General features: G+C 33.5%; 4 protein-coding genes and 1 long non-coding RNA gene across 5 annotated transcripts; 2 read left to right on the top strand and 3 right to left on the bottom strand.

The window, feature by feature from the left end:
* Positions 1-155: 155 nt before the first annotated feature.
* On the bottom strand, positions 156-2,964 carry LOC124452703 (heat shock cognate 71 kDa protein-like). The gene is made up of 6 exons (XM_047003305.1): positions 2,677-2,964; positions 2,221-2,369; positions 2,015-2,144; positions 1,107-1,931; positions 762-1,030; positions 156-700 (listed from the first exon to the last, which is right to left on the bottom strand). Exons 1-6 carry the CDS (start codon positions 2,879-2,881, stop codon positions 311-313), a joined length of 1,968 nt encoding a protein of 655 aa, XP_046859261.1. The 5' UTR covers positions 2,882-2,964; the 3' UTR covers positions 156-310.
* A 332-nt stretch (positions 2,965-3,296) lies between these two features.
* Positions 3,297-5,083, top strand: LOC124452712. Its single transcript, XR_006950850.1, has 3 exons — positions 3,297-3,913; positions 4,026-4,170; positions 4,299-5,083. It is a non-coding gene; the product is annotated as an uncharacterized LOC124452712 (long non-coding RNA).
* Positions 5,030-8,387, bottom strand: LOC124452704 (DNA primase small subunit-like). Its single transcript, XM_047003306.1, is given in 13 exon segments — positions 5,030-5,289; positions 5,494-5,601; positions 5,677-5,753; positions 5,882-5,951; positions 6,171-6,303; positions 6,371-6,444; positions 6,665-6,777; positions 6,858-6,907; positions 6,991-7,142; positions 7,478-7,551; positions 7,631-7,737; positions 7,904-8,064; positions 8,169-8,387. Coding segments are annotated over 13 exon segments (1,263 nt in total). The 5' UTR covers positions 8,293-8,387; the 3' UTR covers positions 5,030-5,269.
* Positions 8,302-10,479, top strand: LOC124452691 (phosphoribosyl pyrophosphate synthase-associated protein 2-like). The gene is made up of 3 exons (XM_047003286.1): positions 8,302-8,536; positions 8,661-8,749; positions 8,940-10,479. Exon 3 carries the CDS (start codon positions 8,947-8,949, stop codon positions 10,069-10,071), a length of 1,125 nt encoding a protein of 374 aa, XP_046859242.1. The 5' UTR covers positions 8,302-8,536; positions 8,661-8,749; positions 8,940-8,946; the 3' UTR covers positions 10,072-10,479.
* LOC124452702 (1-phosphatidylinositol 4,5-bisphosphate phosphodiesterase beta-4-like) lies at positions 10,419-27,212 on the bottom strand. The gene is given in 40 exon segments (XM_047003304.1): positions 10,419-10,901; positions 11,186-11,272; positions 11,366-11,423; positions 11,716-11,885; positions 12,197-12,295; positions 12,468-12,543; positions 13,586-13,701; positions 13,858-13,923; positions 14,011-14,060; positions 14,365-14,551; positions 14,624-14,715; positions 14,848-14,952; positions 15,189-15,288; positions 15,498-15,662; positions 15,969-16,071; positions 16,471-16,522; positions 16,650-16,701; positions 16,936-17,008; positions 17,146-17,230; positions 17,768-17,918; positions 18,196-18,815; positions 19,209-19,329; positions 19,628-19,712; positions 19,988-20,067; positions 20,166-20,253; positions 20,773-20,836; positions 20,935-21,081; positions 21,670-21,836; positions 22,119-22,152; positions 22,155-22,216; positions 22,310-22,346; positions 22,349-22,392; positions 22,664-22,714; positions 22,801-22,880; positions 23,387-23,412; positions 23,415-23,520; positions 23,838-23,879; positions 26,217-26,279; positions 26,575-26,652; positions 26,890-27,212. Coding segments are annotated over 40 exon segments (4,035 nt in total). The 5' UTR covers positions 26,971-27,212; the 3' UTR covers positions 10,419-10,829.
* Between the last annotated feature and the right edge of the window lie 659 nt (positions 27,213-27,871).

Genomic DNA, 27,871 nt, shown 5'->3' on the forward strand with positions numbered 1-27,871 from the left:
AATTGTTAGTGTAACATGATGTATCAATAGGGTTGGTTTCTTGTGAATGTATCAAATTTTAAATGCATGAGAATTTAACTTTAGTATGTGTTGAAACTAAGTAATGAATGATAGTAAGGAAACAAGAACACAACCAGAACATTAACACTTTTCAATTGAGAGTAATGATGAATTTATTTTAACAAGTCAACAGGAAAATTTAAGGAAATTGTAACATGAAAGTACATGAAATAGGAATCTCTAGATTGAGAATTAAGTTTTTATAACACAATAATTCAATCAAACAAGTAGAAAATGTTTTTTTTGAACTTTAATCAACTTCTTCAATGGTATGACCTTGTGACTGTTGAGATTGTTGAGCACCATCAGCACTTGCACCAGGAAAACCACCTGGCATCCCACCAGGCATTCCTCCTGGCATTCCAGCACCACCACCTGCACCCTGATAAACTTTGGTAATGATGGGATTGTATATCTTTTCCAACTCCTTTTGTTTATCTTCATACTCATCTTTTTCAGCAGTTTGATTGGAATCCAACCAGGAGATAACTTCATTGCACTTATCCAAGACTGTTTTCTTTTCTTCTTCACTAATTTTATCTTTCAGTTTTTCATCTTCCATTGTTTGTTTCATTTGATAAGCATAGCTTTCCAAACCATTCTTGGCTTGAACACGATCTCTTTGCTTATCATCATCAGCCTTGTATTTCACGGCCGCAGAAACCATTCTATCAATGTCATCCTTGCTTATCATCATCAGCCTTGTATTTCTCGGCCTCAGAAACCATTCTATCAATGTCATCCTTGCTTAACCTTCCTTTATCGTTGGTGATGGTGATCTTGTTTTCTTTGCCAGTACTTTTCTCAACAGCACTCACATTGAGAATACCATTGGCATCAATATCAAATGTGACATCAATTTGAGGAACACCTCTGGGTGCGGGAGGAATACCTGACAATTCAAACTTGCCAAGAAGGTTATTATCTAAAGTCATTGTACGCTCACCCTCAAATACTTGAATAAGTATACCTGTAAACAGAAATAAAAAAGATGCATTGCAAATTGTTCACAATAAATAAAGACGAAGAATACATCATCAAAGTACCTGGTTGATTGTCTGAATAAGTGCTAAACATTTCTGTTTTCTTTGTTGGGATGGTTGTGTTTCTTGTAATGATAGCTTTCATGACACCACCAGCAGTTTCAAGTCCAAGAGAAAGTGGAGTAACATCAATAAGCAAAAGATCTTTCACATCATCACTTGTATCACCTGATAAGATGGCAGCTTGAACTGCAGCACCATAAGCAACAGCTTCATCAGGGTTCATTGATTTATTTAGCTCTTTCCCATGAAAGAATTGCTGGAGTAATTTTTGAATTTTAGGAATACGAGTTGATCCACCAACAAGAACAATGTCGTGAATTTGTTGCTTGTCCAGATTAGCATCCTTTAGTGATTTCTCAACAGGCTGAAGAGTGCCATGGAACTTATCTGCACAAAGTTCTTCAAATCGAGCACGAGTAATGCTAGTATAGAAATCAATGCCCTCAAAGAGGGAATCGATTTCTATATTAGCCTGAGTACTGGATGACAGAGTTCTCTTTGCTTTTTCACATTGTGTACACAAACGCCTCATGGCACGCTTGTTGCCAGAAATGTCCTTTTTGTGCTTTCTTTTGAATTCCTTCACAAAATGATCCACCATATATTGATCAAAATCTTCCCCACCAAGATGAGTATCCCCAGCTGTAGATTTCACTTCAAAGATACCATCTTTAATAGCAAGAACAGATACATCAAATGTACCCCCACCTAAATCAAAGATTAATACATTCTTTTCGCTGCCAACTTTTTTATCCAAACCATACGCAATGGCAGCTGCTGTTGGCTCATTAATGATTTGAAGTACATTGAGACCAGCAATAACACCTACACAGAGAAGAAAGTATAATTCAGTCAACTGTTTAAGATAAATATGTGAACTTAAAAAAGTAGGTAACATTTATAATTACCAGCATCCTTTGTAGCCTGACGTTGTGAATCATTGAAGTATGCTGGAACAGTGACAACAGCATCAGTCACTTTCTTCCCAAGATAGGCTTCAGCAGTCTCCTTCATTTTTGTAAGCACCATGGACGATACCTAAAAGAAGCATGTTTCCATTTTTAGATTCAATATTTCAATTGCTTTAATATTAAAAATCACTAGAAATACAAACCTCTTCAGGAAAAAAGCGCTTCTTTTCTCCTTTATATTCTACTTCTACTTTGGGCCGAGTTCCTTCATTGATTACAGTGAAAGGCCAATGTTTCTTATCAGACTGAACTTCAGCATCATCAAACTTTCTTCCAATCAAACGTTTTGCATCTGTACAATTAAATGACATAAATGTTTTGCTTTTACTGTGCTAAACGTGGCACTGTAAAACAGGATATTTTTAAGGGTTTCCAGAGTACAGGTGCACTAAGTTTAGTATTGTATAACCCACTCAAGGAAGAACTATCCTTAACATCCAAATTCCAATAATGGAAGAACTAGCGTTTGCCTTTATGTACAAAATGAAAGTAAAACAAATTTTGTGCCGGTGAATATGTGAGATAAAAAAGCACGCCCAAAATAAACCTTTTTAGTTAACCTTTAAACAAACTAAAAAACTGAAAATGAAGTATCTCACCAAAAACTGTGTTGGTTGGATTCATGGCGACTTGATTTTTAGCAGCATCGCCAATTAAACGCTCAGAGTCAGTAAAAGCGACATAGCTTGGCGTAGTTCTGTTCCCTTGGTCATTTGCAATGATTTCAACTTTACCATGTTGAAATACACCAACACAAGAGTACGTTGTGCCCAAATCGATACCTACTGCAGGACTTTTAGCCATTCTTTCTTCACAAATTTCTTTAATTCAGGCGTGACAAAATTTCTCCTTTCGACAACTTTCAACCATTGAGTTCTATAATAACTAGAGCGGCTATCTCAAACACGGCTGACGCCAAAAAAATGGAGGTTTGTTCCATTACCGCTGAGATTTACCGAAATTGACTGCTTTTCCGAAAATATCACAATTTCTCTCTCCCCCCTTAAAGTGGACATACAACTATTTTTAGTATTTTATTCTCAAATAGATTTTGGATAAATAATACAAATGCCGTTTACAGAATTTGAATAACTTTTATGAGTTATCTTTCGGCAAAGATGCGAATAAATCCTGAATTTCAACGTTTTGTAAAAAATGTCGAGAGCTCTTATCCGTGGCATGGGACTTACTTGTGACGTCATTTAAGGAACACAAACTGACTGCCAAAACAACTTGCACTGTTTAAGCATGAAAACAAACACAAAAATGCCAGATCGATGTGTAGTTTTTGGTTGTTCTAACGTAGCCAGTTCGGAGAAAGGCATTTCACTTCATCGCATACCATTTTTTAACGACGAAAGAAGCGAAGCTAAGCGTAGGAGAAAGCGATAAGTGGGTCCCCACAAAGAATTCCGCAGTTTGCTCGTAACACTTCACGAAAGATTCGTTTTCTCGGCAATTCGGCTCGTTTTCTGAATCAGAAAGTAATTTTGCACCTCGACTCATTCGACACGAATTCGGAATCGTTGCTTACCCAGGCATTTATCCTCGAAAAGATGACAATGAACTTAAAACAAAAGATCGCAGAATGGTGAGTACGTTAAAAATTATACATATGCATATCTACATTTTACCTGGAATCTGTGTGAGAGTATATTTCATAAATATATGCCATTTTAGATGAAAAGAAAGTGGATGTCTGATTATAAAAGAGGTTGAATCAGAAAATATTCCCAGTACAAGTAGCGAACCTCAAGAGCAAATAGAAGAAACAACTTGTGATGAGCCTGTATTATCAGAAATGATCAGCTACTCTTTTCCTGGAATGTTCTGCAGGTATTCTATGAAACATGTGTGATGAAGCACCTTTGTATCATTACAGTTTTTATTCCCTTGTGCCAATTTAAACTCTTTCAAGAAATTGAATGCAATTTTATATTTCATGAAGGCATATCCTTGTTGTAACTCACTTCGAAAGCAATTTGGATGGGGATAATCAAGAGGTTAATGGAGTTCCCCAGGTTAAAGTGCATTATCCAAAATTTATAAATGGTGAAGCTGTTGTAAGAATGTAAAAGTTGCTCAGGATTTTGGTAAGGTAATTTAATATATTTCTCCTACTGCTTGATATCATGTTTTAAATGCCATAATAATCAAAGCCTTAATAAAAAATGGTTACCATAAAATAAAATTTTGAATAATTTGCACATTGCTCCTCCAGGGTATGTTGAAGATATATATCAAGTGTTGTGCTCTGCATTCATTGATGAGGAAACATTGAGAAAAGCCAAAGCTGATCTTTTACGAATGACTCCATTGCCAATGAATTCCATGTTGGACAAGCAATCAAAAAGTGAAGCTATCTCAACAAAAGCAAGAAGACAAAGCATGCCAGCTGTACATTTCCCCCCAACTAAGCCAGGTTTAGCAAAAAGGCATTACTTGCTTTGAGTGAATTTGAATCTTATTTTTGGAACTGACTCACTTTATTGTTTGATATAACTGAAGTATCACCTGTCCATTCCTATTTTCATTCCGGATCGAAATTTAGTTTTAATCTCATGTAAACGCAAATTGAGTTTCATTTTGGAATGATATTGTGATTAATGACGAAGCACGCATGTGCCATGGGTATTGTCTTCTGGCAAATTGAAGCTCGTAAGCAAATAAAGCAGCTAAATGGGCTAAAATGAGTGCGAAGAAAAACAACAATTAGTTTCATGCAAGTGTTAAGCTGTATTAACGCAGGAGCAACAGAAAAAAAAGGGTTGCTATAATGTTTATGTTCTCCATCTTCAAATTTCAAAATTCCTGCAAAATGTCAATCCTTGTTTTGATTTCCCATGTACACACGGATTGACGTCACGTTTCGATCGGGATTGAAAGTCATTCCGGACTCATGTAAAAACCCCCTAACAAAGGTCATCCTTGGGTAAAGATGCAAACGTTTGGTAAAGTGTAGAGCTTTATCTTACATACAGAACATGAATTAAAAATGAAATTTCATTAATATATCAGTATTACTCATTATCCATTTGCTTTTCGGTTTTTGGTTTCAACGGGGAAAAAACCTACATTTTCAAAGTCATTTATTTCCATTTTCAATATCAGATATTTCATACCACATTCCAAGTGATTCCAAGAAAACTACACAATAGATAGCCAATTATAAATGAGCATTTAATCCATATTTCACCATTCCATTGTTTTCTCTGAAAACATACAGAAAGTGAAATTAAAATGAAAGTCATAAAATGAATCCTTATGGAATGAATGGAATGATATCGAAAACTGTTTCTTGAGAACTGTAATTATGATGCAAATTAACTTCTTTATGGAATAGTTGCAATTTTGCTAGCAAGACTCTTTTCCATTTCTCTAATGTGGTGAACGTTATGAAACAAAAGCCTTAATACCGTTTGATTCTTTCTTTCTCGTTCTCCTATCATGGTTTTCCTTGTCAAGCTTAAGTATAAATCTTTCAAACACATCCATAGCATCTCGCAACAATAAACTTTTATAACCTGAAAACGAGATTTGTTTGGCAGTGCTGTAAAAACAGTCAGCAAGTCAAACACAAAAATATTATGAATGGGTACCTCGAAAATTTTGCTGATGTATATTTTCATCGTTTGACGTGTTTTGGCAAATGTCATTGATTTCTTCACACAATTGACTGACAACAAAATAATACATATCTAAGTTGTTCTTATTTGTTACATTAAAACTTGCTCATCAATGCATGAAACTGTAACTTGTTGTAAACATCACATGATGAAACAAAAGAAAACACGAAAAACTAACCTTATTGTAGGCACTGTGAATGGGTCAAAATGATCAACTTTCGTGATGTCAATAGGAACACAAACACGACCTTTGTTATATAATAACTTCATGATATTTATGTAAGACAGGGTTTCACAGAAAAGTGCAATTATTTGGATAAATATCTTCATCATGATAACTATCTATTTTATTAACAAAAGCCATTTTCAAATATTACCAAAGATGATCAATATGACAAGATTAATTATTATTTCATTGATGAACTTTAACCATGCAGACCACAATTGTGGAGCAAATAAAGAAATACCTGTTTTAGGGTGAATACAGAAAGGACTTTTCAGCAAATGATTGAGTCCTTTAGTAACATTCACATCAAGTCTGGGATAGCAATATTGAAAAATGATCTCCAGTCGATGATTTGAAATTTTTTTATCAATTTCCTGTGAATAAGCAAATACCTGCATTAATGCATCATTTAAGGATTGATAGAATTGAAAAAAACTATACCGATTCAAGAATTTCCCATCTTTCTGTTGATGTTTGACTTTTCTCCCACGACAGATTCAAATTCTTTTTTACATCTAGGAAATGTGTCAAGCATGGCAAACTTGACAAAATTTTAAATCTAACATAATTTATAAATTTCTAGCTGAAAGTATGACTGTAGTTTCAACATCAAATGCTCAATATGCTCAGCTGGAAAAGTTTAATAATTGTACTCCTTATTGAAAGAAAAAGTTTTACCATAAAAACCTCTGCAATGTTGAACTCTTAGTCTCTTATTGGTTAAGAAAAGGATACTTTCATCAGGAATAAGTGCCAGAACTTTTTTCCAAGTTTCTTTATCAGATAAAATGTCTTGTTTTTCCAACAATAGTGTTTTAAAATCACTCTCCAAAATGGTTGATGCTCTCCTTCATTACCATAGATAAAATTGCAAACATATCGTAAAAGTATGAAAGATTTCAAACAAAAGTAAACTTTATAAACATACCACAATGAAGGATGGAGTTTTATTGGCAAATTAACTTTTTAATTGATTCTCTCCCCTGAAAGAAAAATGAAGCAATATTAATAGTAAATACTTGAAAAGAAACAATTGTGATGACCAAACATTGTTATTATACTTCTATTTCTCAGACCTTTATAACACTAAGGTATTCAGCAACAGCAGAACGTGAGCTTTGGGATAATTTTCTGGCTGCTTCATCACAAACCCAACAATGGACACCTCTTCGACCACTGTAAACCCATAGACGATGCTCAAAACCAAAGTCCTCTACACAAAAAAACATTGAAAACTTTACCTTTTAAGAATGAAATGAAAAACATAATACCCATTGCTATAAAACAAATCATGTGGGGCTGTCGCGAAGGCAGTATTGAGAGTTTGATTTCACATAGAAATGCAGCAATTTGTACTGTTTGCCAAATACACCAAATATATATACTGGTTATTGGCAGTCCATATCAATTTCATGATAGAATTGTGCAAATGGTTTTTTGTGTAGATTGACATAAAAGTCAGATGTCAGCACTTGCACAAGTAACAAACAAAATTTGCATTAATTGCACATCTGTTTCAAGATATATTATTCCAGAAGACATATTTACCTTCAAGAGCCTTATCAATAACTTTCATGGCAATAGTCATGAGAGGCCAACATTTGTTACATATACTAGCTCCCCTGAGTAAAGAAAAATTTATAATGTGAAACAGAGATTTAATATATTTGAAGTATTTTTGAAGTATATTTATGGACTTACATACAACATGATCGTATATCATCATAGTCAGTCATATCAATATCAAAAACTAGTTCTTTTTCTTGTGCTTGAAAATTGTTCGCCTTTGTCAACTTGTTGTCTCTTGGCTAAAAATAAATTTAACTAGAGCTTTAGCCTACATATAACCTACGGCATACAGATGTTTCTAAGCAAGCTATTCTGATTCAGCTAAGTCAAGCGTCATACTTTACAGTTTTAATAATTGAAGAAAATATAACAGTTTTATACTACCTAAAATTTCACAATACCAACCTTTTGCGAGAAGACAGCACCAATGTCAATTTTATAGGGACATTTTTTTTGAATTTCTTTTTCTAAATCCTTTTGATCAGTAAACGACTGATATCTAATATAAATATCGTCTTTTAAAGTGAACGAGAACTCACGATGAGAGAAGTATTTCGAGCGTCCGACTGTTAAGAGATAAGGACCAGAGGTAAAAATAGAAAATTGAACACGAAATACATCCAGCTAAAATCTCACATAACTGCGAAAATTTTCAAATACACCAACTCACTTTCACCATAACATAGCCATTGATAGTATAATTTATACGGAAAGATTCTTCTGTAGTAATGAGCCAATAATTCAGGCAAGTCATTTTCATGGAATTGAACGTTTTGTGCTGTTTCGTCCACCATGTTGTACAAATGTTGTGCTTGGATTTCGCGCGCTTTTACTCCACTGAATCTGATCTCTACATATTGTATTCATATCCAAAATTTGAGAGTTGAGTTTGACTTTGGCCTTGGGCAAGGCAAATTGCACATGTTGTGTACGGTGTTGTAAATTAATAAAATTTCTCGTGTAAATTGATTGAGAAAATCTCTATTGCAGTTGCATTATAGCTGGTGAACGTCGTAAAAAACAATGCGTATTTTGCAGGTTTGTCACCAATTTTTGGTAATTATCAAATTAATGAATAATTTAAGTATTGTTTCAACAAAATTTACCAAAGATATTGTATTATGTCGATCGTATTGAATTATACAACTATTTCTTTCTGTAGTCGATCTGCTACTGCCGTTCAAAGTAACAACTATTGGAAAATACGAACATCTAAAATCTTGTGGCCAGTCATTTAAACTATGAACACAGGTAGAGCGAGAGTTAAGTAAAAATTTATTGCGAAGGAATTTATCTTATCATTGATTGCATTTTTAAACCATTAAAGAGTTATATACGATGATTTATTAATTTGTTTAGATTTATAACCAATGAAAGGGAAAGGCAATAGATTGTTGAAGGCATGTTAATAACATACATACGTGGCGTTGTTTTTTTTTAGAGAACTGATGGCTTTGAGTAAACCAGACTTTCACCTATTTGCCTTAAATGCTGGCTTAAACTTGGCAGATAAAGTGTGTACCATATTGGGCATCAAACAATCACCAGCTGTGGTTAGCACCTTTTCCAACTTGGAAACAAAAGTTGAGGTTGGTGTTTCTGTTCGTGGCAAAGATGTGTTTATTATTCAGTCTGGTTTTGGAGAATCAGAACTTGGAAGTGTCAATAACAGTCTTATGGAACTACTCATTTTTGCCTACCATTGTCGAACTGCTAGTGCAAGGAAAATTGTTGCAATTATACCTTATCTTCATTATTCCACACAAAGCAAAATGCGATGTCGAAGCTCCATACCAGCCAAACTTGTTGCTAGCATGCTATGCCGAACTGGAATCGAAAATTTCATCACTGTTGACCTACACTCTAAAGAAATCCAAGGTTTCTTCAATCGACCTGTTGACAATTTGCGTGCATCACCATTTTTGACATTGCATATTAAAGAGAACATAATACCACGTGGAGAAGTGGTTATAGTTGCCTTAAATCCCCACACGGCTACTCGTGCCAGTCCTTTCGCAGAACGCTTGCGAGCACAGTTAGCTGTGCTACATGGAAAAGCAGAAGATGATCCTGAGTCAGACAATGAAGATGATGTATCCTCACCAAGTAATAGTGATGAAACTGTATTTGATTTTGAAGTCCATAGAAGACGTCGAGTACAAGTGGAACGTACTTCCATATCTTTTGACACACCTGGATTCTTGCCTAAAAGCAAACCATCAATGTATCTTGTGGGAGATGTCAGTGATAAGATTGCTATCATTGTGAATGATCTTATTGATGATGCAAACCCTTATATCATGGCAACACAAGTGCTTAAATCAAATGGTGCTAAGGAAGTCTATGTAGTAGTTACTCATGGTGTTTTATCTGGTTGCAGCCCAGAGATGATACAAAGTTCCGATATTGACGGCCTAATTATAACAAACACAGTAGAACATGAAAACAAAAAGAAACAATGTGAAAAAATAACAACAATAGATATAAGTGTGCTCCTTAGTGAAGCTATAAGGAGGATACATAATGGTGAATCCATTTCATATCTTTTTAGAAACATTGCACCTGATGAATAAATGGTGGTTTAAATCCACAATTACCACAAGATATTGATGGCTTGAAGAAGTTGTACGAATGTATGCTATTCATCTTTGTAATAACATACAAGACCAACTTTTATAATAATAAGTTATAATTAGAAACACAATCGATTTTTTTTATTTATATGCCACTTATTTGCAAATGTTTCCAAACTGACTCTCAACTTACTTTGAAATCAGACTACCTTTGAACTTGTTGTTTGATGGTATAGAAAAATAGTATTAATTATGTTTCTAGAGAAAACAACTCATTCGAAATTTGAAATGAACTTTTCAAACTCGTAAGCAAATAATTGTTAATATATACAGAATGTACATCTGTATTTTATGCTTGATGTATGTAATAATTTAAAATTCTCTTTTACAATAAATATTAAATTAAAATGCCTGCATTTACAGGATTGTGTGCACATAACATAGTTACCTTTACCAATATAGAACGTACATACGATGCACAATCATAGACCAATGAACAGGTAGGAACATTTTATGAAATTCGCTCAAGAAAATATCAAGTATACATTAAATACAGTTCCGCTAGGGATGTATTGATAAGACTTTAGTCGTTGGAGCGGAAAATTTTCGTTGACTGTATGACGAATTTTTTCCATGGAATAATTTTCAAACTTTCTTGAAACAAAAGAATACAATTAACGTCAACAGATTAAGGGGTTTTCTCCACAGAAATTTCCCAAGAAACAGCATTGGTGTTTTCTTAAAGAAAAATTGATTTTTTAATTGAACAGGAACGGTTTCCTAAAAGCCTCCGCACCTAACTTTATTTTGTCTTTATGATCTTTGACTTCCTGAAAAGTTCAATAAAATTTTTGTCAGAATCTAAAGAAGTTGTCTAGGAGGGTAAGAGCCCATTTCTTATCATTTTCACACATATAACTAACACAAATTGCGAAACCATCATGAAAAATATAAAACGAAATATAAATATAAAACTAGAATTATAAAACTCTGTTCACGGCCACTATTGGAGTGCCAGTTTATGACGTCATGAATGAACGAAAATTATTCACTGCGTTGTGTAGAGAAACTCTTAGCAAGAACTCATAATTTCCTGTTTTATAAAATCTTTTACCTTTTGAAAGTTCAATTCCAGTTGTTCTTTCTCTTTCTTTTGAAAACTCCTCAATTCTTCCATTTCTTTAAGATGTCTGCTCTCCAGCTTGAATGAGAGAAATAACTAATTAACGACAGTACTGTCAAATTGTCAATAATTTTAATGTTATGACTTTGTAAAAAAAACAACAAAAGGAACCTGTTGTCTTTCTTCAATGAAATCCTTAATATTGATCCTGTCCAGCTCACGTAGCATCCTAAACATATGTAAACAGTATTTCGATGCATGACAAAAAGATGAAACATCTCTATATTATTTTGGGGGTGACGATGGTAAATTGATCCATGAATTCCGGTTCACTTCCTAAACCCTACAATTGTAAACATGAAACATCACATGATGAAGATCTCATATGAACTCAATAAGTTGTATCTGCTCGTTTTTAACCAAATTAGCGACTGTGTTTTACTTGCCCTATTAATACCGCTGGTCATTGTCAGTGCTTGTAAACTGTCACACACATAAATGTCAATACTTTTTTCTCTAACCTTTCTTTTTCTTCTTTGCATTTAATTTGTCGACTAGTATTCTTCGTTTCCACTGATTGCTTCACCTGATTTTTACGTAACTCTACGCATTCACGCTCTTGGCGAGTCTCGATATCTTTAACGTGACTTTCGTGCACACCATCCAATAACTTTGATAGTAATGCTAATTTCTGGAGAAAAAACATCACTGTTGAGGGACTAACAGCGACCTGCTACGGTCTAAAGCTAAATTTTCCTAAAATGGCTACGATAGCGCTTTGAGTTTTAGATTGCAGTATATTATATGAAAGCAAGTCAAATCATGAGAAATAAAACTAGTTGTAGAATATTACATGAAAATGATATTATAAAGTAACACAAATTAATAAAAATAATTGCTTGACATGGATTCAAATTGAGATGATGGAAAAGATAAATACATTGATCATAAATAATCATTTACTGTTACTCATGCAAAATAATAACAGCAAAATTTACTCACTTGAGGCGCGTGTATATCGTATAGATTGAGTTCTTCTGTAACTTGTTGTGAGATAAGATTGGACCAATCATCATCTTGCTGAGTTATCACAGTTTTTGCCTAAATATTTAATTCAAGTTGTGACATCGCACTACAGATTATATGGTAAATGAACAACTTATCACAATTTTTGTTTTATATACTCACTCCAAGCTGAGTGTGAATTCACATTACTTACACATTTAAATTACACAATATCATGAATGAACTATATATAGGCTTTAAATGTTACCTGTTGTTGTTGAACTGTATTCAAATAAGCTATCTTTTCATTGTGAACATTTTGCAGTTGAACCAAATCAAGGCCACTAGAGCAAATCAAATATTTGCAGTTAATTTTTATTGATATGATTTCAAAAACAAGAACTCAAACAGGCGACGTTCTAGCAACCATTGCTCTATGAACGCTGTAAATGTGCTAGTGACAATGTAAAAACCCTTGGTCGTAAAAGACCTGAACCATTGCTCTATGAACGCTGTAAATGTGCTAGTGACAATGTTAAAACCCTTGGTCGTAAAAGACCTGGACCATTGCTCTATGAACGCTGTAAATGTGCTAGTGACAATGAAAAACCCTTGGTCGTAAAAGACCTGAACCATTGCTCTATGAACGCTATAAATGTGCAAGTACAATGTAAAAACCCTTGGTCGTAAAGACCTGAACCATTGCTCTATGAACGCTGTAAATGTGCAAGTACATTGTAAAAACCCTTGGTCGTAAAAGACCTGAACCATTGCTCTATGAACGCTATAAATGTGCAAGTACAATGTAAAAACCCTTGGTCGCAAAGACCTGAACCATTGCTCTATGAACGCTATAAATGTGCAAGTACAATGTAAAAACCCTTGGTCGTAAAGCACATTAATATAGTTGTTGACGCTGAAGTGACAATGCCATAACAAGAAACAAAAAAAGCAAAAAACAAAAACAGAAATGTACGTAACAATGACAGCAATAGCAATGAACGTAACGACAGCAACAACAACAATAACAACAACGACAGCAACAACAACAAACAACGAATAATAACAACGACAGCAAAACAATAAAACAACGACAATAACAACATAACAACAACAATAACAACAAAAAATAAGCAACAACAAAATAACAAAATAACAAAAATAATAAAAAAAACTAACAGTAGCTAGATCGGAAATGAAAAATTGTAGGATTAAATTAGAATTATCAATTTCAAGAATGTTTAGGAATAAATCCAATGGAGTTGTTTCTGAGATATTTTGAAATTTCAATGTATTCATCATTATCAAACCGCACTTGAACAACCATTGACAAAAAATAGGAACAACAATAAAAACAACAAAACAGCAGTTTCAACAACAAACTACCTGCATTTCTTTTTTCCACGTTCAAATGTTTTCTTTTCATTTTCTTTATTCTTTTGAGCGTTAGCAACAAGTTTTTCCAACGCAGCAGTGTGCAGCTTATTTAAGGCTGACCTTTCCTGGGAAAACAATTACATTAATTCAATAAAAAGATAAACATTTATAAATTCACTAAAATAACTAGATGAAAAACAACCATTTCTCCCAACTTATACCAAACTCCATGACATATTGACTATTTTTCGTACTGCTGTAAATTTAATTACGCTATCCACCTTCACAAATCTCTTTGTCAATGTATCCGACTCTTTTTGATGTTTCTTTACCAATTTCAAATAAACCTTCAAACAGTAAAACACATTTCTGTTCAGTCCAGAGTGGATCACTCGAATCGCAAGATGTCATAAAAAACATCTCAGAGAAAGTACCTTGTCTTTTTTTAAATCATCGATGTCAATGTGCTCTAGTTTTCGTTCTTCTAAAATGTAAGCATAAAGTTATACATGAATTTCCCAGGACCCACACTGTTGACCATAGAAACATAGTTCTAACAAAAAAAGTCAAACATAGTTTGCTGCAGTTTCAGACCAACTGTATGCATTTGTCTCCTTCTAACTACCAAAGTATCGTTGATACTTAAAGAAAAGCTTAAAACATCAAATATACAAAGGTAAAAATTAATAAAATTGCACTGCGTGTAGGTGTAAACAACAGCCTTCGCAGTGTTAGCATACTGTTCACACAATAGGAAAATCATTTCTCTTTAAAGTTGTCGGACTTACGTTTTGTGGGTAATCTGTCCGAAAATAATGTATTGAATTGCAAACTGGACGCTGACGATGAAAGGCTAAGGGTAACGGTCGATTCTCGTCGGTTGTTTGAAGGAAAAGTAACCAAAGGTAGGGAGGCGTACGAGCCCCTGGGAGATTTATGATTTGTCGCAGGAATCATGTCTACTTCATCATAATCCTGGTTCAAAACGGGCAATATGTCAACTTCATGTAAATTTGCGTTTCAAAATGCAATAGAAAAATTTATCACCTCTTCAAAGTCAAATATTCGACATATTTGCTCAGCTCTTTTCTCAACTGCAGATTGATGCTTGATTGGGTGAGACAGTTCATCAACAACATCTAAGCAACAAAGATGTAGGTTGTGTACATATAAACACTTCGAAGTCCCCCAGCTTTATTTATACGATCATAAAGCGCATGGCTGACTTCACTGTACACACTAGAAAACTTTTACAAAGAAAGAATTTATACCTGAGAATCCTTCAAAGACGTAAACATTGTGAGAGACGTAACAAAAGAGCGAAGATAAAGGTAAAGGTCTGCATCCTTCAGTCCATAAGGGGATATGTCGATATCCTGGATAAAACAGATAATTTAAACAAGGATGGATCTATGTTGATTTTTTTGGTTGGGTGAAGGCTGCTCTAGTTAAGATTAGATTTTAGTGGTTATATATATTGCTGTAGCATGTCAAACTTTTTCTGTTAAACTATTCACTTTTACTATGATGATGAAGAGACGATGACGGAAGCGCTGACGCCGCTGACTTAAAAATTTCGAGGCTTCGACTTGTCAACATGAAGTAGCTGTACCTGCTTGAATTGAGCTAACGGGAATCACTCGCTGTCCAAGCACACGATCGCTGTCGTCAAGTACAGTAAATCGAAGTAAAGCAAGCTCTGGGAGAACAATCTTAAAGAAAGCAAATGGAAATTTTAAATACTTTACAAGGATAAAATAACAAGAAAGTACACAATTCTATTGGATATAAGACTTATGATCTGACAATGATCTTATCGATAACATATTTCTTATTGTTATAATCATGGCATGTGAATCATAATCGTCCAACAATTTCACCACTACATGTTCGCATATAGCAAAAGAATAAAATTACCAACCCGTTTAAAAAGAAATTCCTCGCCATCATATATAGGATTCATTCCGTTACTATTGACAATTTTTGTTTTAAATCTTTTGCGAACGGTATCAGTAGGTAGACCGTACAAATCAACTTCTACGTAAGTCCCAACTCGTTTATCTGACAAAAACTGTCCCGATATTACCTTCACAAAGAAACATAATACACCCCATTTTAAAATTCATGCTTGGATCAATTAAACCAAAGCAAATGGACAGTTGCTACCTCACACTCTAAAAAAACGTTAAAAACTAAACTAAAGAAAACATACCTACTACAAAAAAGCAGTGCAAAAGTTCATATAACTTTTTTGCCCTTTTTAATAAATTCGTTCATGTTAAACGTTCTCGTTTGAAAGTCAAAATTTATCGTTTGTTTCTTTATTAGAGTTTTCACAGAGGTTGTCAACGCATTTCTGAATCTATTACGATATCTTAAAAATCTACGATACCTTAATGCCGATGCAAGTTGCGACCACTCCATCAACTGGCAATTCCGTGAACGGATCAAAACTTTTATCATTTTTCCTCATTACTGACGGTTTCAATAAGTATCTAATGTTGAGCATTAGGAAGACAAACATAAGAACTAAAAATATGACATGAACTCAGTTCTTCATTCCAAAAGCAATAACTGAACAAAACATGGATGGATTTATAATGGTTTTTGTGCCGTGTTCTAGTTTGATTTAGATTTCGGTGGCTACTTGTTGCCTTATCATGTCAGACTTTTTTTAATAAAATTGTGTAACCTTTACATGATTGGGAGACTTTTGAAAGTGTAATCACAATTTCTCTTGCTTAATAGATTGGTACATTAGTATTTCGTAGAGAAAATGGCACCTATCCTGCACCCCCTACCAAGCCAAGACAAGGACGAGTGCAAACCCCTGACCTTTATTCATCATTGGAAAAAGACTTGAATTTGAATCAAATCAAGTCGACTTGACTTACCCACATCTTCCGTTGTCTACAAATTTCCCTGCATTCAACTGAAATGCAAGATCTAAACAAAAGAATATTATGAATGAGTTGTTTATAAGTTTGAACAATTGTTGTTAGCCTGTCATATTTGCCTGCACCCAAGATTTCACATAAACACAAAGAAAATCACAAGCTTAACATTTCAATACCAGTAGTTTGTAAATTCAACGACACCATTTGACAACCTGCATTCCAGAAAACCTAAAAAATAAAATATTCATGAAAAAGAAAATGTTGTTCGTATACTACTTCGCATTCGTTTCATCAATTCTTGACTTGCAATTTAGCAATGTCGTGGTCCGATACAAAAGAACATTTTTTTCTGTGCTGTTATTGTTGACACCAGCGGAAGTGAACGTGCAACATTGTTTGTTAAATCTGAAGAAAATGGTTGCAAGTCGAGAATTCATGATAATAAGATAACAACAAGCTAACCTGTGGCATATAGTTGCTTGAATCAACACGGGCTCCTTTAGGGTAAATTCGAGACAATTGTCGACGATTATAACTTTAATGTTGTGGTCAAGGAATCATTACAACGCGTGACATTAGAAAACAGAAACTAAATTCAACTTGGTTTCAAAATGCAGTAATAACATACTTGTCATAAAACGTGAAGCATGATTTATAAAAGTAAAAAGATACTTGACAAATTCAACAGGATTTCCTTTAAGAAGGGTGAATGCTGCTACTTCGTTAAAAGACGACATAAGATAATGAAGCTTTGCTTCTAAAAACGTTGTAAAGTAACAACTATTTAGTCATTAAATGTTTAATGCATTAAACTGTTCTCATGACAATTACATTCAAAAACATCCTCTTGTGGATGCGCAAGAAAAGATCGATAGTTGGGGGCGGGCAGGTTCATATTCTTATATTCATTTGTTGTCATCATCAGTACAAACAACTTAATGACTGTTGTCATTGATTTCAATAGATATTAATAAAGTAAAATGTCTATAAACAAATATTACACCCTCGATCATGGACTTTCAACGGTGCCAGTAATAAAGTCTAAACAGGTTTGCTACCTTCTTTCTGTAATCTGTTCAATTTCAAACAGGTTTGTCCCCTCCTTCATGCATTCTGTCTATTCAAGTTCAAACAGGTTTGTCCCTTGCTTTATGTAATCTGCCTATTCAACTTCAAACATATTTTCCTTGATCATGTAGAGACACCTCCTTTATACTTCCCCAAAAGTTCAAATAAATACAAATCAAAGAAACATGGTACATTTCAGTATTCCGCAACAAAAAAAAATGATCACCTTCAGATTTCTCAAATCCAGGAAATGGTATTGGTTGTAAGTAGTTTACCAAAGACGAGAGGCTAGGATGTATATTACCAAATGACGTGGAATAATGATAGTTGTTCAAATATTCTACTACTTCATCCTGACTGATACTACTTTGAGAATTCTAGAAAGAGTTCATTCGTGAAGCATATTAAGTATGATGTTGATCATAGCGATGAAAATTACCCAATTCAATAATAAATGGTCAGCACGAACAATAAAAAAAATCATTGATGAGCTACATACAAAATAATTAACTCTTATTATATTTAAGACGCGTTATAAAATCAAAAAACAGACATACGAGACCCACGAGGTTTAGTTAAAGTATGAAATCAACTTAACCTCACTTATCGTTTGATAAGGTTTGGACCTTTTGACAGAAAAATTTTATTTATTACCTGTCTTTGTTGAACAAGTTTTATTGAACTACCAAAAGACGCAAAACTTTCACTTCGTCTAAAATCATGTTCATCGTCAGATGTTGTGGAGTCAGAGCTAGCTACCGAGTTGTTCCTTCCTTGAAGGAATTCCATTTCTGGAGTAAAGCTAGTCTTTTTCCCTGATTTACTCAATGTTGGATACAACACTTCATTGTTTTCGAAATAAATATTTGACACACGTATACAATCCTGGTCGTTTTTATCATCACTCGAATCCGTGTCGCTATCCCCTGGAATGATTTCGTCAAAAGAATCAGAACTGGTTACGTTTGTTGTCCCATTCATATTGATGTCCTCCTCTTCGATACACTCGTTCAGTGAGCTGTCATATTTTTCAAAAGATCGCTTTCCCTTCTTCCTGAAATTTTCTCTTCGTGTGTCAGATCTAATCTGGTTTTCGGAGGTGATAGAAGACCGAAATGTTCTTTCGTTATTTAAAATATTAACCAAACCAGCGTCTTCCTCATTTTGTTCCCTAGATGCAGCTTCTTCGCCATCAAAATCTTCGGTAAGTCTCGACATCCGATGACGGAGATTCCTGATGTCATCACCACGAACATCACTTGATTTGCGACTGTCTAGAAACGTACAAAGACTCTTGTCCAATAAAAAATACCTAAAAATCTCTGAGTAGTAACAAATTAAAATCAACGGAATTTCAAGGTTTTCGACACGTGCAATAAACATCACAATTTACCATCAGATATATAGAAAATTACTGAACACTGTATACTAGCTGTATATAAATTCGTCATCAAAAGAATGACAACTCTCAACTCTCGGATTCCATGTTAGGAACTTCCTTGACAATATCATAGATCCATCAAGCGAAATTGATTGTTTTGAATTAGAAACGTTCGGCACGGGTCATGAGATCATAAGAATAAATCCTGATGACCAATATTATTAGATCTAATTTTTTAACTATACACCAATCATTGAAGGTAAAGGTGTCAAGAAGAAATTCTTACCTGAAGAGACAAGACTGTCGCTGTCATAATTTGATTCTTGACCAGGTCTTATTTTCTTGTTCTTTATTAAAATTTTTCTTTTGAGTTGATTAGGCGACGGTAACTTTTGATTTTCTTCCAGCTAAACAGTAAAATTACAATAACTTAACTCGTAGTCATTTATGCAACAACCTATAATCAATACAGCAATCCATCTGATGGCTTTCATTTTGCCTTCAATTTTCAATTTGATTATTTTTTTTATAGCATTTAATATTTAAGAGATTTAACCTATATCAAATGACATGTTTAAAAGGTGAAAAATTTAGGATTCGGGTTGTGTACTTTAAGTAAAGAATGCAATCATTAATGAAGAAGTTTTAAACGTCAACCAAGTATCACTGGTCTTAATGTACAACAAAAACTGGAACAATATTTACTGGATGAGATTCCAAAGGCCAAGATAACAGAAGATCACCAAACGTTTCAGTGCAATAACAAGCCATCTTGTATTGTTGGTATTTACTTTGAAAAGAAAAAGAAACAATAATTTTAATATAAAGACGGTAAATTGAGTTTTCGGCCTTATTTCAAACGGCCGAAGAAATCGTTCTCTCGGAAAAAACTACAGTTATTCAGGATAGTTATAATCATAATATTCAGGGGATTTTGATTTTGTGTTCTCATGGACTGACCAAAAATTTCCCCTGAGGTGACAAAAAAACCCTTTCCAATAAATTTTCGCATATGCCTACGAACTTCGTCTCCCCCCTCCTTCCAAAGGAAAAATAATATCTTACCTACAATGATTTTCAAATGACAACAACACAGGATAATCCGATGTTACAAACGCAGTTTCTTTGATCGCATTGATAACATCCTTAAAGAAAGAAAGCGAATATCAGTCTTTCCTTTGGTTCACGTGTGTTTCTTCCATTTTAAAACCTTGTAACAGAAAAAAGACTCCAAACGATGTACCTTAAATAGTATGTTAGTACACATAGCTTTACCATGGGTGATAATAGGTTCATCGCCAGGTCCATCCCAGCAATCTAACTCGATGCACCTGGATAAAAGTAAAATTTCATTTCACAGGTCAGCACAGTAAAATTGAAAAAGTCGAGTCTAATATTGACGCAGGTCTATCATCACGTACATATGAGAGAGAGCAATGTTGTTTTGAAAGAGCAATTTGAAATTAAAAATATACTAAAATAAAAATACTGTTGGTAAAGTTTGAAAGAATAGTTCCCGATCAAAATACAACTTGTGTAATTGTTTTTATAATAAACTCAATGAACTACACTTGGTACACCACTGATATAAATGACGGATATAGCTACGTATGAAAAAAAATGAAGAATGCACGCCAAAAGAACACACGACTCTAAAATGGTTGTGAGCAAAAATAAACACAAATCTGAGAAGTTTAAAAAGGAGTTTTTCTTACCGAGAACCAGCAAGTAAACATTGACGATAAAGAAGTTTTTCTTACCGAGAACCAGCAAGTAAACATTGACGATAAAGAAGTTTTTCTTACCGAGAACCAGCAAGTAAACATTGACGATAAAGAAGTTTTTCTTACCGAGAACCAGTAAGTAAACATTGACGATACATGTCTACAGATGATTTTCCACCAATTTGCCTTCCTAAAGAATGCAAATTAGGATGAAAAGGATTAAAAACAATTCCTGTTTCATTTTTATTGATTAATCATCAAAAAATTAATGATTATAGGTCGTTATACCTGTGAGATAAGTGTTGTGTGATGAATGAACAAAGTAATGACAGATTGGTTGGTTCATATCTTGATGGACATCAAACATTTCTGATGTAACACATAAATTGTCATCAGACATTAAAAATCGATAAAGACCATCTGCACTCATTCTTCCTAGAAAATAAAAATAACATGAATATTTAAGTCCATACTTCCTGCACAGACATTAAAATATGAAAAAGGCCTTCGTAACCGAACGCAAGGTCATAATCAAGAAATTACAAACCAAGGTCTTTCTGTACAAACCAAGGTCTTTCTGTACAAACCAAGGTCTTTCTGTACAAACCAAGGTCTTTCTGTACAAACCAAGGTCTTTCTGTACAAACCAAGGTTTGTAGTATATTGCGTCAAATTACGTTAACCTTATAACAAAATTCCTGACGAAATTTTTGAAGGGCATTACATTATTTCTAAAATACAAGTAAAGGTATCCACTAATCTTAACAGGTATCCACTTTAAAACCTTTAAAATATGTGTTTTGTTATCGTTTTCTCCAACTACATCAATTATAAGAGCAGCAAAATTTTGAAAGGGTTAAAACTTAATGTCTGAAGTATATTTGATCAAACTAAAGAACAATAGCATAAATTAAAGTTAAACGTGAGTAAATGGTTTTTTTTGAGTTCGTTTAAAAAAAAATAGGTACGCAGAGTGTACACGTGTACCACAAAAAACCTTTCAGCGGGAAATGTAAATGGTACCTTTATTAACCATTTCTTTACATTTTTCGTAATGACAAATCAGATTGTAAGCTTTCTCAATTGTACAGGGTGGATGTAAGATTTCGTTAGCACTTGGATCTCGTTGCTCTGTATTAATAAATTCTTTTAACCTTGCCACAGTAACATATGGCGCTTTTCCAGCCTGCCTACGTGATAAACATAGAAAGTAAATATCAAGCATGACGGACTTGAACATTGAATGCGTCTTCCATTAAAATTGGCCAGAATCTGATTAGCTCAAAATATAAAATTTGGAACAAAAGCTAAATAAACAATTTGTTTTTGAATGTTATGGTTATAAAACATGTTTAAATGTTATTCACTTCCACTCTCAACATCACTAAGATATTTATTTCCTTTGCTATGTTTTAAAAAGCTTTTTCTGAATAACATAAACCACTAATATGAGCGACTGGGCGTGCACTTACCATTTTGTAAAAATTTGATCAAAATCATGACGAGGCAAACTTTTAAGTACAACTGATAAAACGTGTCGAACGTAAAATGATCTTGGTCGATTTCTTGACTCTGAAAAATGTTTAAGATAGCATAACGCAAGATGAAAAAACAATAGTATATAGTATAGATGCTTTAATACAAGCCCCAACATACAGTATACCTTTTTATGTGGAGATCCATTGCCTATAAACCATCCAGATACGTTTCTCATAAATTCTACCGCAGTTGAAGCACTTGCAAATACTACATTTGTAGAAGTATAATGAATATATACTACAAATAACTACACAATAGACATAAAAATAACTATAAATAACTACACAATAACTACACAATAATATACTACGAATATATACTACAAATAACTACACAATGGACATAAAAACCAAAACCACTTAAATTGTGACTCCACTGTTTTAATAAATAGCCTTAAAACTAAACTAAATGGAAACACACCTATTATCGCAAGAATTGGTATTAATCATAGAAGAAATGGGAAAAGATTTACATGTACCTCTTCACAGGTATCTTGCCATTGACTTTCAGTAACGTCACTTTGGTGTACCTTTATAAATAAAACATAAAACATGTCGCGATCGTTGATTAATCTATATTAATCTGAGTAAAGAAGAACATTGAAATGAAACTTACAGTTTTAAGAGCATAGTCATTATACTTAAATTGGTAGCTTTAACAGAATTGCTCAACTGTTGTAATCCTTCGATCCATTCCTTAAATAAATTTATCTTATCAAATCCGTAAATATTTGAACAATCTCGAAATGAGCTTCTTAGCTGAGGTTTGAGCGAACATGATCTAGTGGAGTGATCTGACGATAAAGTTTTCACATGCTTGAAGCTAGTAGTATCTCCATATGTACAGCTACTTCTTATTGAAATTATATTACATTAAAATCTCGAGCGACATTATGTTGAAGTGCTCGTATAATACAGCCTGGTGTCTCTATCTCGAGTGAGATCTTAGTGAATATTATGTTATTAACACCTTGTGTCTTTGATCTATATTCAATCTAACGACTGCAAATGACAAATACCAGGAGAAAGGACTTAACGACTTCAACTTATATTGAACAACGCTTTTAAAGTAACGATATTAAATACTTTGGTCTAATATATTACTACGGGGTAATAAGATGTTCAAACACCCTAGTAAGGATTGAAAGCACTATCTTCTTTCTACAATGATGCATGTTGTTGATTCATCAAAACTTACATACCCTGGCGACTCTTGATGAGCTTGAACAAGATAAATACACGTTGTTTCAACGAGATTTTGCGTCGTAACAATCGTAAAGACTCTGTCCTTAATAGGCTCTGGTCCTACACTCCAAACTGCTCTTGGATTTCCATCCTGCACGTAAAAAATTTAATAAAATATCAAATGAGGCTAAAACCGAGAGGGAAAATACTTTCTTCTCAACATGACGACATCAAAAAATCAAAAAGGGAACTCAAGCTTTAGCTAAAACGTCTTCCATCAATTGATTTTTTTGGGAAGCTTTACTCTCGTGGGATTAAATTTGCTAATTTTTAGGTTATAAAACGACCGTTAGCAGAAAAAACAAGCTGAATTTGATTGGGTTTTTAAATGATTTTATATAGCGAGTGTTAAAAATTGAGTGACAAAATGCACTCTGAATTTTAGATTTATTTCACATTTTAACTTACAACATTGAAAGATCTTTCGTAATCCACAAAGCGCTTGACACCCTGATTAATTAAAATTTATTGAAGCAAACGTTAATAATATCATTTGAAAAGATGTAACATATCTTTTTTAATGTTCATATGAATTTTACTTCTTTATACAAGTGGTGAAATAACTTTAAAGAATATACACAAAACACTTGAGAATGAATGACCCTGGGGACAATATGTCATAAGAAAGTAGCACATATTTCCATGTGTAGAAGATGGATGATTTCAAGAAAAGCACATAAAAATTGGTTGTTATCATCATCTTCCAACAACAAAAAGAATTTATCTGTGTTTTATGACTCAAGATCTATTCCACGTATAACACTTTAAGACTTTTTATTGATAATTTTAACAATTCATTTAACAATTGATTTACTTTATTGAGTTTTTATTCGACGTTAAGAAGCAGCGCATTAAGATGAAATATTTTACCCATTGAATCAATACATATTTAAAATTTAACAAATAAATTCATTATATCGGAGCTGCATCATATAAATTACATCGACGATGATTTTATTGCTAGAACTGTTCCTGCAAGCGAGGCTTCTCAAAAGTAAAGCAAATTTAATAATCTTCAAAGCAAATGCTTGGCAATGAAATAAAATAATGCAAGACATTAGTCATGTTTCTATTTCTGTAATGAAGAGCATTGATAAAATACAGATATTTGTAATGTATTCACATGACACAAGTACTTGGGACTTAGACATTGGGAATAGCAACAACCCTGATTTTGGAAGTTCGTACTCCGCTTTGGGTTTCAGTCCTGAAGGAAAATAAAGAATTTAGGGTTTCAAAAAGGCTTTCTGGACGTTTTGGTGATAACACTTCGTGGATTTCTAACAGAACTAAACGTCTTTGAAACATGGATTTTTTAAAATGATCGGAGGTTCACTCCCAACGCTACCAGAATATGTTTCAACGATATTTAGATTACATTTTGCAAATCATACTTCCTATATATGTATAATTGTGTTTTGATCATCGTCATTTTTCATGTCATTTCTTTAAATAGAACAAGAATTTTTTATGGATTACATTAAAAAGCTATCAAAAGATAGAGATAATACAAAATGAAGCGTACTCCGATGTTTATGTTTAACTCAATATTTGAGAAGGAAGGAACAATTTTGTTTGAACAGTTATATTTCGAATTTGCAACAAATTCATCATTTGAAACAAATTCGAAATATAACTGTTTAAATAAAAATTGTCTTGTTTCTCTCTCAAATATTGACTTTTTATTCGAACTTTTTATTCGGAGTACGCTTTGTACTAGACAGAGATAAGAGCAAGAAATTGATGATAATTTCCTGTTACGCAATGGGAAAAATATTTTTTCGGTCTCAGAACACCCCTTATCTGTCAACCTTGTTAGAGGTTCGTCTTCAAAATAATATTCCTGGTGTATATAACTATCGGTTGGACACCAGTTTGTCAAATTTCTTCCAAATGAAATTTGAAGGTAGATACAAAATATATGAGCGCTTTAGTGCCATGATTCGTAATATATCAAAACCAAAAGTAATGCTCATTTTTGGTACTTTTCAGTTTCACTTTAGAGATTGATAATCAATAGTCGTGCAAAATGTGATGGCAAACATGCTTGTAATCACAAGATAAAAAACATCATATATGATCTACGTTAGGTCACAAGTACTGCAATGTACTACCGTTGCCAATAACAAATTACGAGAACTTCAGTTACAAAAAGACATTTCAAGTATGCGATTTAATTATCGCAAGCTATTTTGTGTAATTGGTTTTAAGTCGTGAAAAACAAACAAACCAGATGTTCAGTTTCATAGACAGTAAGCTGTCACAGAAAAGCAAAACTGCTTTTCTTGGTGTACGCGATGCTTTTGATTCAAACAAAATCAAAACATGATAAAACTATAAATGTACATCAGTGACTTGCTGACAAAATTTCCTTCCATACGTAGCCAAATTCAAGTCTTTTATTGTTTTGGAAAATCAAAATGATCAACGATGTATGACGAAGGTTGAGCCAAACAACAAATATTACATTTTGCATTCTTTCAAAACAATATCTATGTTGATATAATTTGGGGCAATCCAAACAAATATGACAACCTAATGACCTTATCAAAATTTTTCGTCACGAAATCACATTAGCAAGTTCTTTCGTACCTAATTTTGTATAATTACATGTGACTTCAATTCAACAATGAATGTTTTTAATATGCATGATCAAGTTTCGTGTTTACAAGCCTCTGGTTACGATCAAAAAATTTAAGACAATAATTAAAGGCGATAGGGAATGTTTTCCTACAAGACATTCCATAAATATTTTTTCCGTACAAAAATAATAACACTCATCCTCACCTTTGGCAAAACACCGCCAAGTTTCACATCCGTAACACTTCCCAAATCTACACAGCACGGTTCCTGTTCATAAAAATCAAAACCGTAAAAATATCATCAAAAAAAAATGCAATTCGTACTATTGTTTCAGCATATTTACATGCTCATACCTTATACACACAAATACAATGGCTGTGTACTGTGTATGTCATACAATAAAAAACAACAAAGAGCAGAGCAACGAACGAGACACTATCATTGAACATATTTGCCCAACACTCATTGTAGATTTGCCCAACACTCATCGTATAGACGATAGGCTGTAAAAGTACGACACCAACAAACCCTTTGAGAACACAAGATGTTTTCATGAACATACCTTTTCTGGCTCACGATAAGATAGGAAAAATCCATATTTATCCACATTAAAGTGACACTCATGTACACCACCAGCTTCCTAAATTAAAAAAAAAAATACATGGCAATTGGGGATAAGGGAAACTTCAGACTTAGAGTGAATTTTAACCAGACTTCATACTTCAAACGTTAAACTGATTAATTTATATTATTCACCAGTCTTTAAAATTTTCAATATAAAAATGAAAATATACGAACACAATAGGAATGTTTGTATTTGAAACAAGCAGGAAGATAGTGCTGTTCAGATACCGTAGTATTCTATCTCATTTACTACCTCATCCCATTTATGTAAAATTGTTCCAGCTTGAAGTAGATTTGGTACAGAAACATTCCATATTTGCAAAGCAAGATCCATGTTGACCTTAACTTTTGTCTTCGAGAACTTCAAATTTCCAAATATGTCAACAAGCACAGATCTCTTTCACTGAACACAAGTTTACCTCCAATTAACTCGTTCACAGTGACCTTTAACTAACACGGACGGTATTTTCGCTTTACCGACGTTTGAAGACGACATGAATGAAATATCATTTGTGATACAAAATTCTAATCTTCCTGCACACATAACATTTTAAAAGTTTATCCTCTCGAAATCTAGTCTACCGGAAGAAAGGTGGCTGCGCTTGCTTTATTGCCGTCGACGTTTGTGATTGGCGCACGAATAAAGACTTTCTTACTTCCACTGTTTAATATCCATGAGAGCATATTTATAAAATAGTTCAAATTCTCCTTCCTATAGATGAGAGAAGCATAAAGGTTGTTTTTGTTTTCCTTGCACGCGAACATTTTGAGGTAAATATTCTTTACGTCAGTTTCACGCCCTTTCAGCTCATTAAAGCAAGGATAAGTTTAGCATACATATTTTTATAATTTTCCAGGTCTGGAATAAAACTATTAAATATGACTTTGAATGCGTGTAGCCAAGTCTTTGAAGCTAACTTGGTATAGTTTACAAGACATTTATTAAATTTAACCAATTTGTTGCAACTGTCATAATATACCCTAAATGGCAATTTTGTTTATACCTTGAAGTTCAATTAAGCCAGTAACAAATGATGGTGATTTACTTTTTAACAATACTTTTCAGATGTAAAGTATGTCCCAGTCAGTTTTCAGCAAGGTTTAATAGCAAACAAAGAAAAAAATTGCCAGAAGTCATTTGAACACTTCATTAGGAACCAGTTAGTTAGGGTTTAGAAACAGTATCGAGTTTTAAACAGATTTTCAACTAAAAATGCTTTGAATAAACTGGAGAG

The sequence above is a fragment of the Xenia sp. Carnegie-2017 genome, unplaced genomic scaffold (assembly GCF_021976095.1).
Source record: "Xenia sp. Carnegie-2017 unplaced genomic scaffold, XeniaSp_v1 HiC_scaffold_25, whole genome shotgun sequence".
NCBI lineage: Eukaryota > Metazoa > Cnidaria > Anthozoa > Malacalcyonacea > Xeniidae > Xenia > Xenia sp. Carnegie-2017.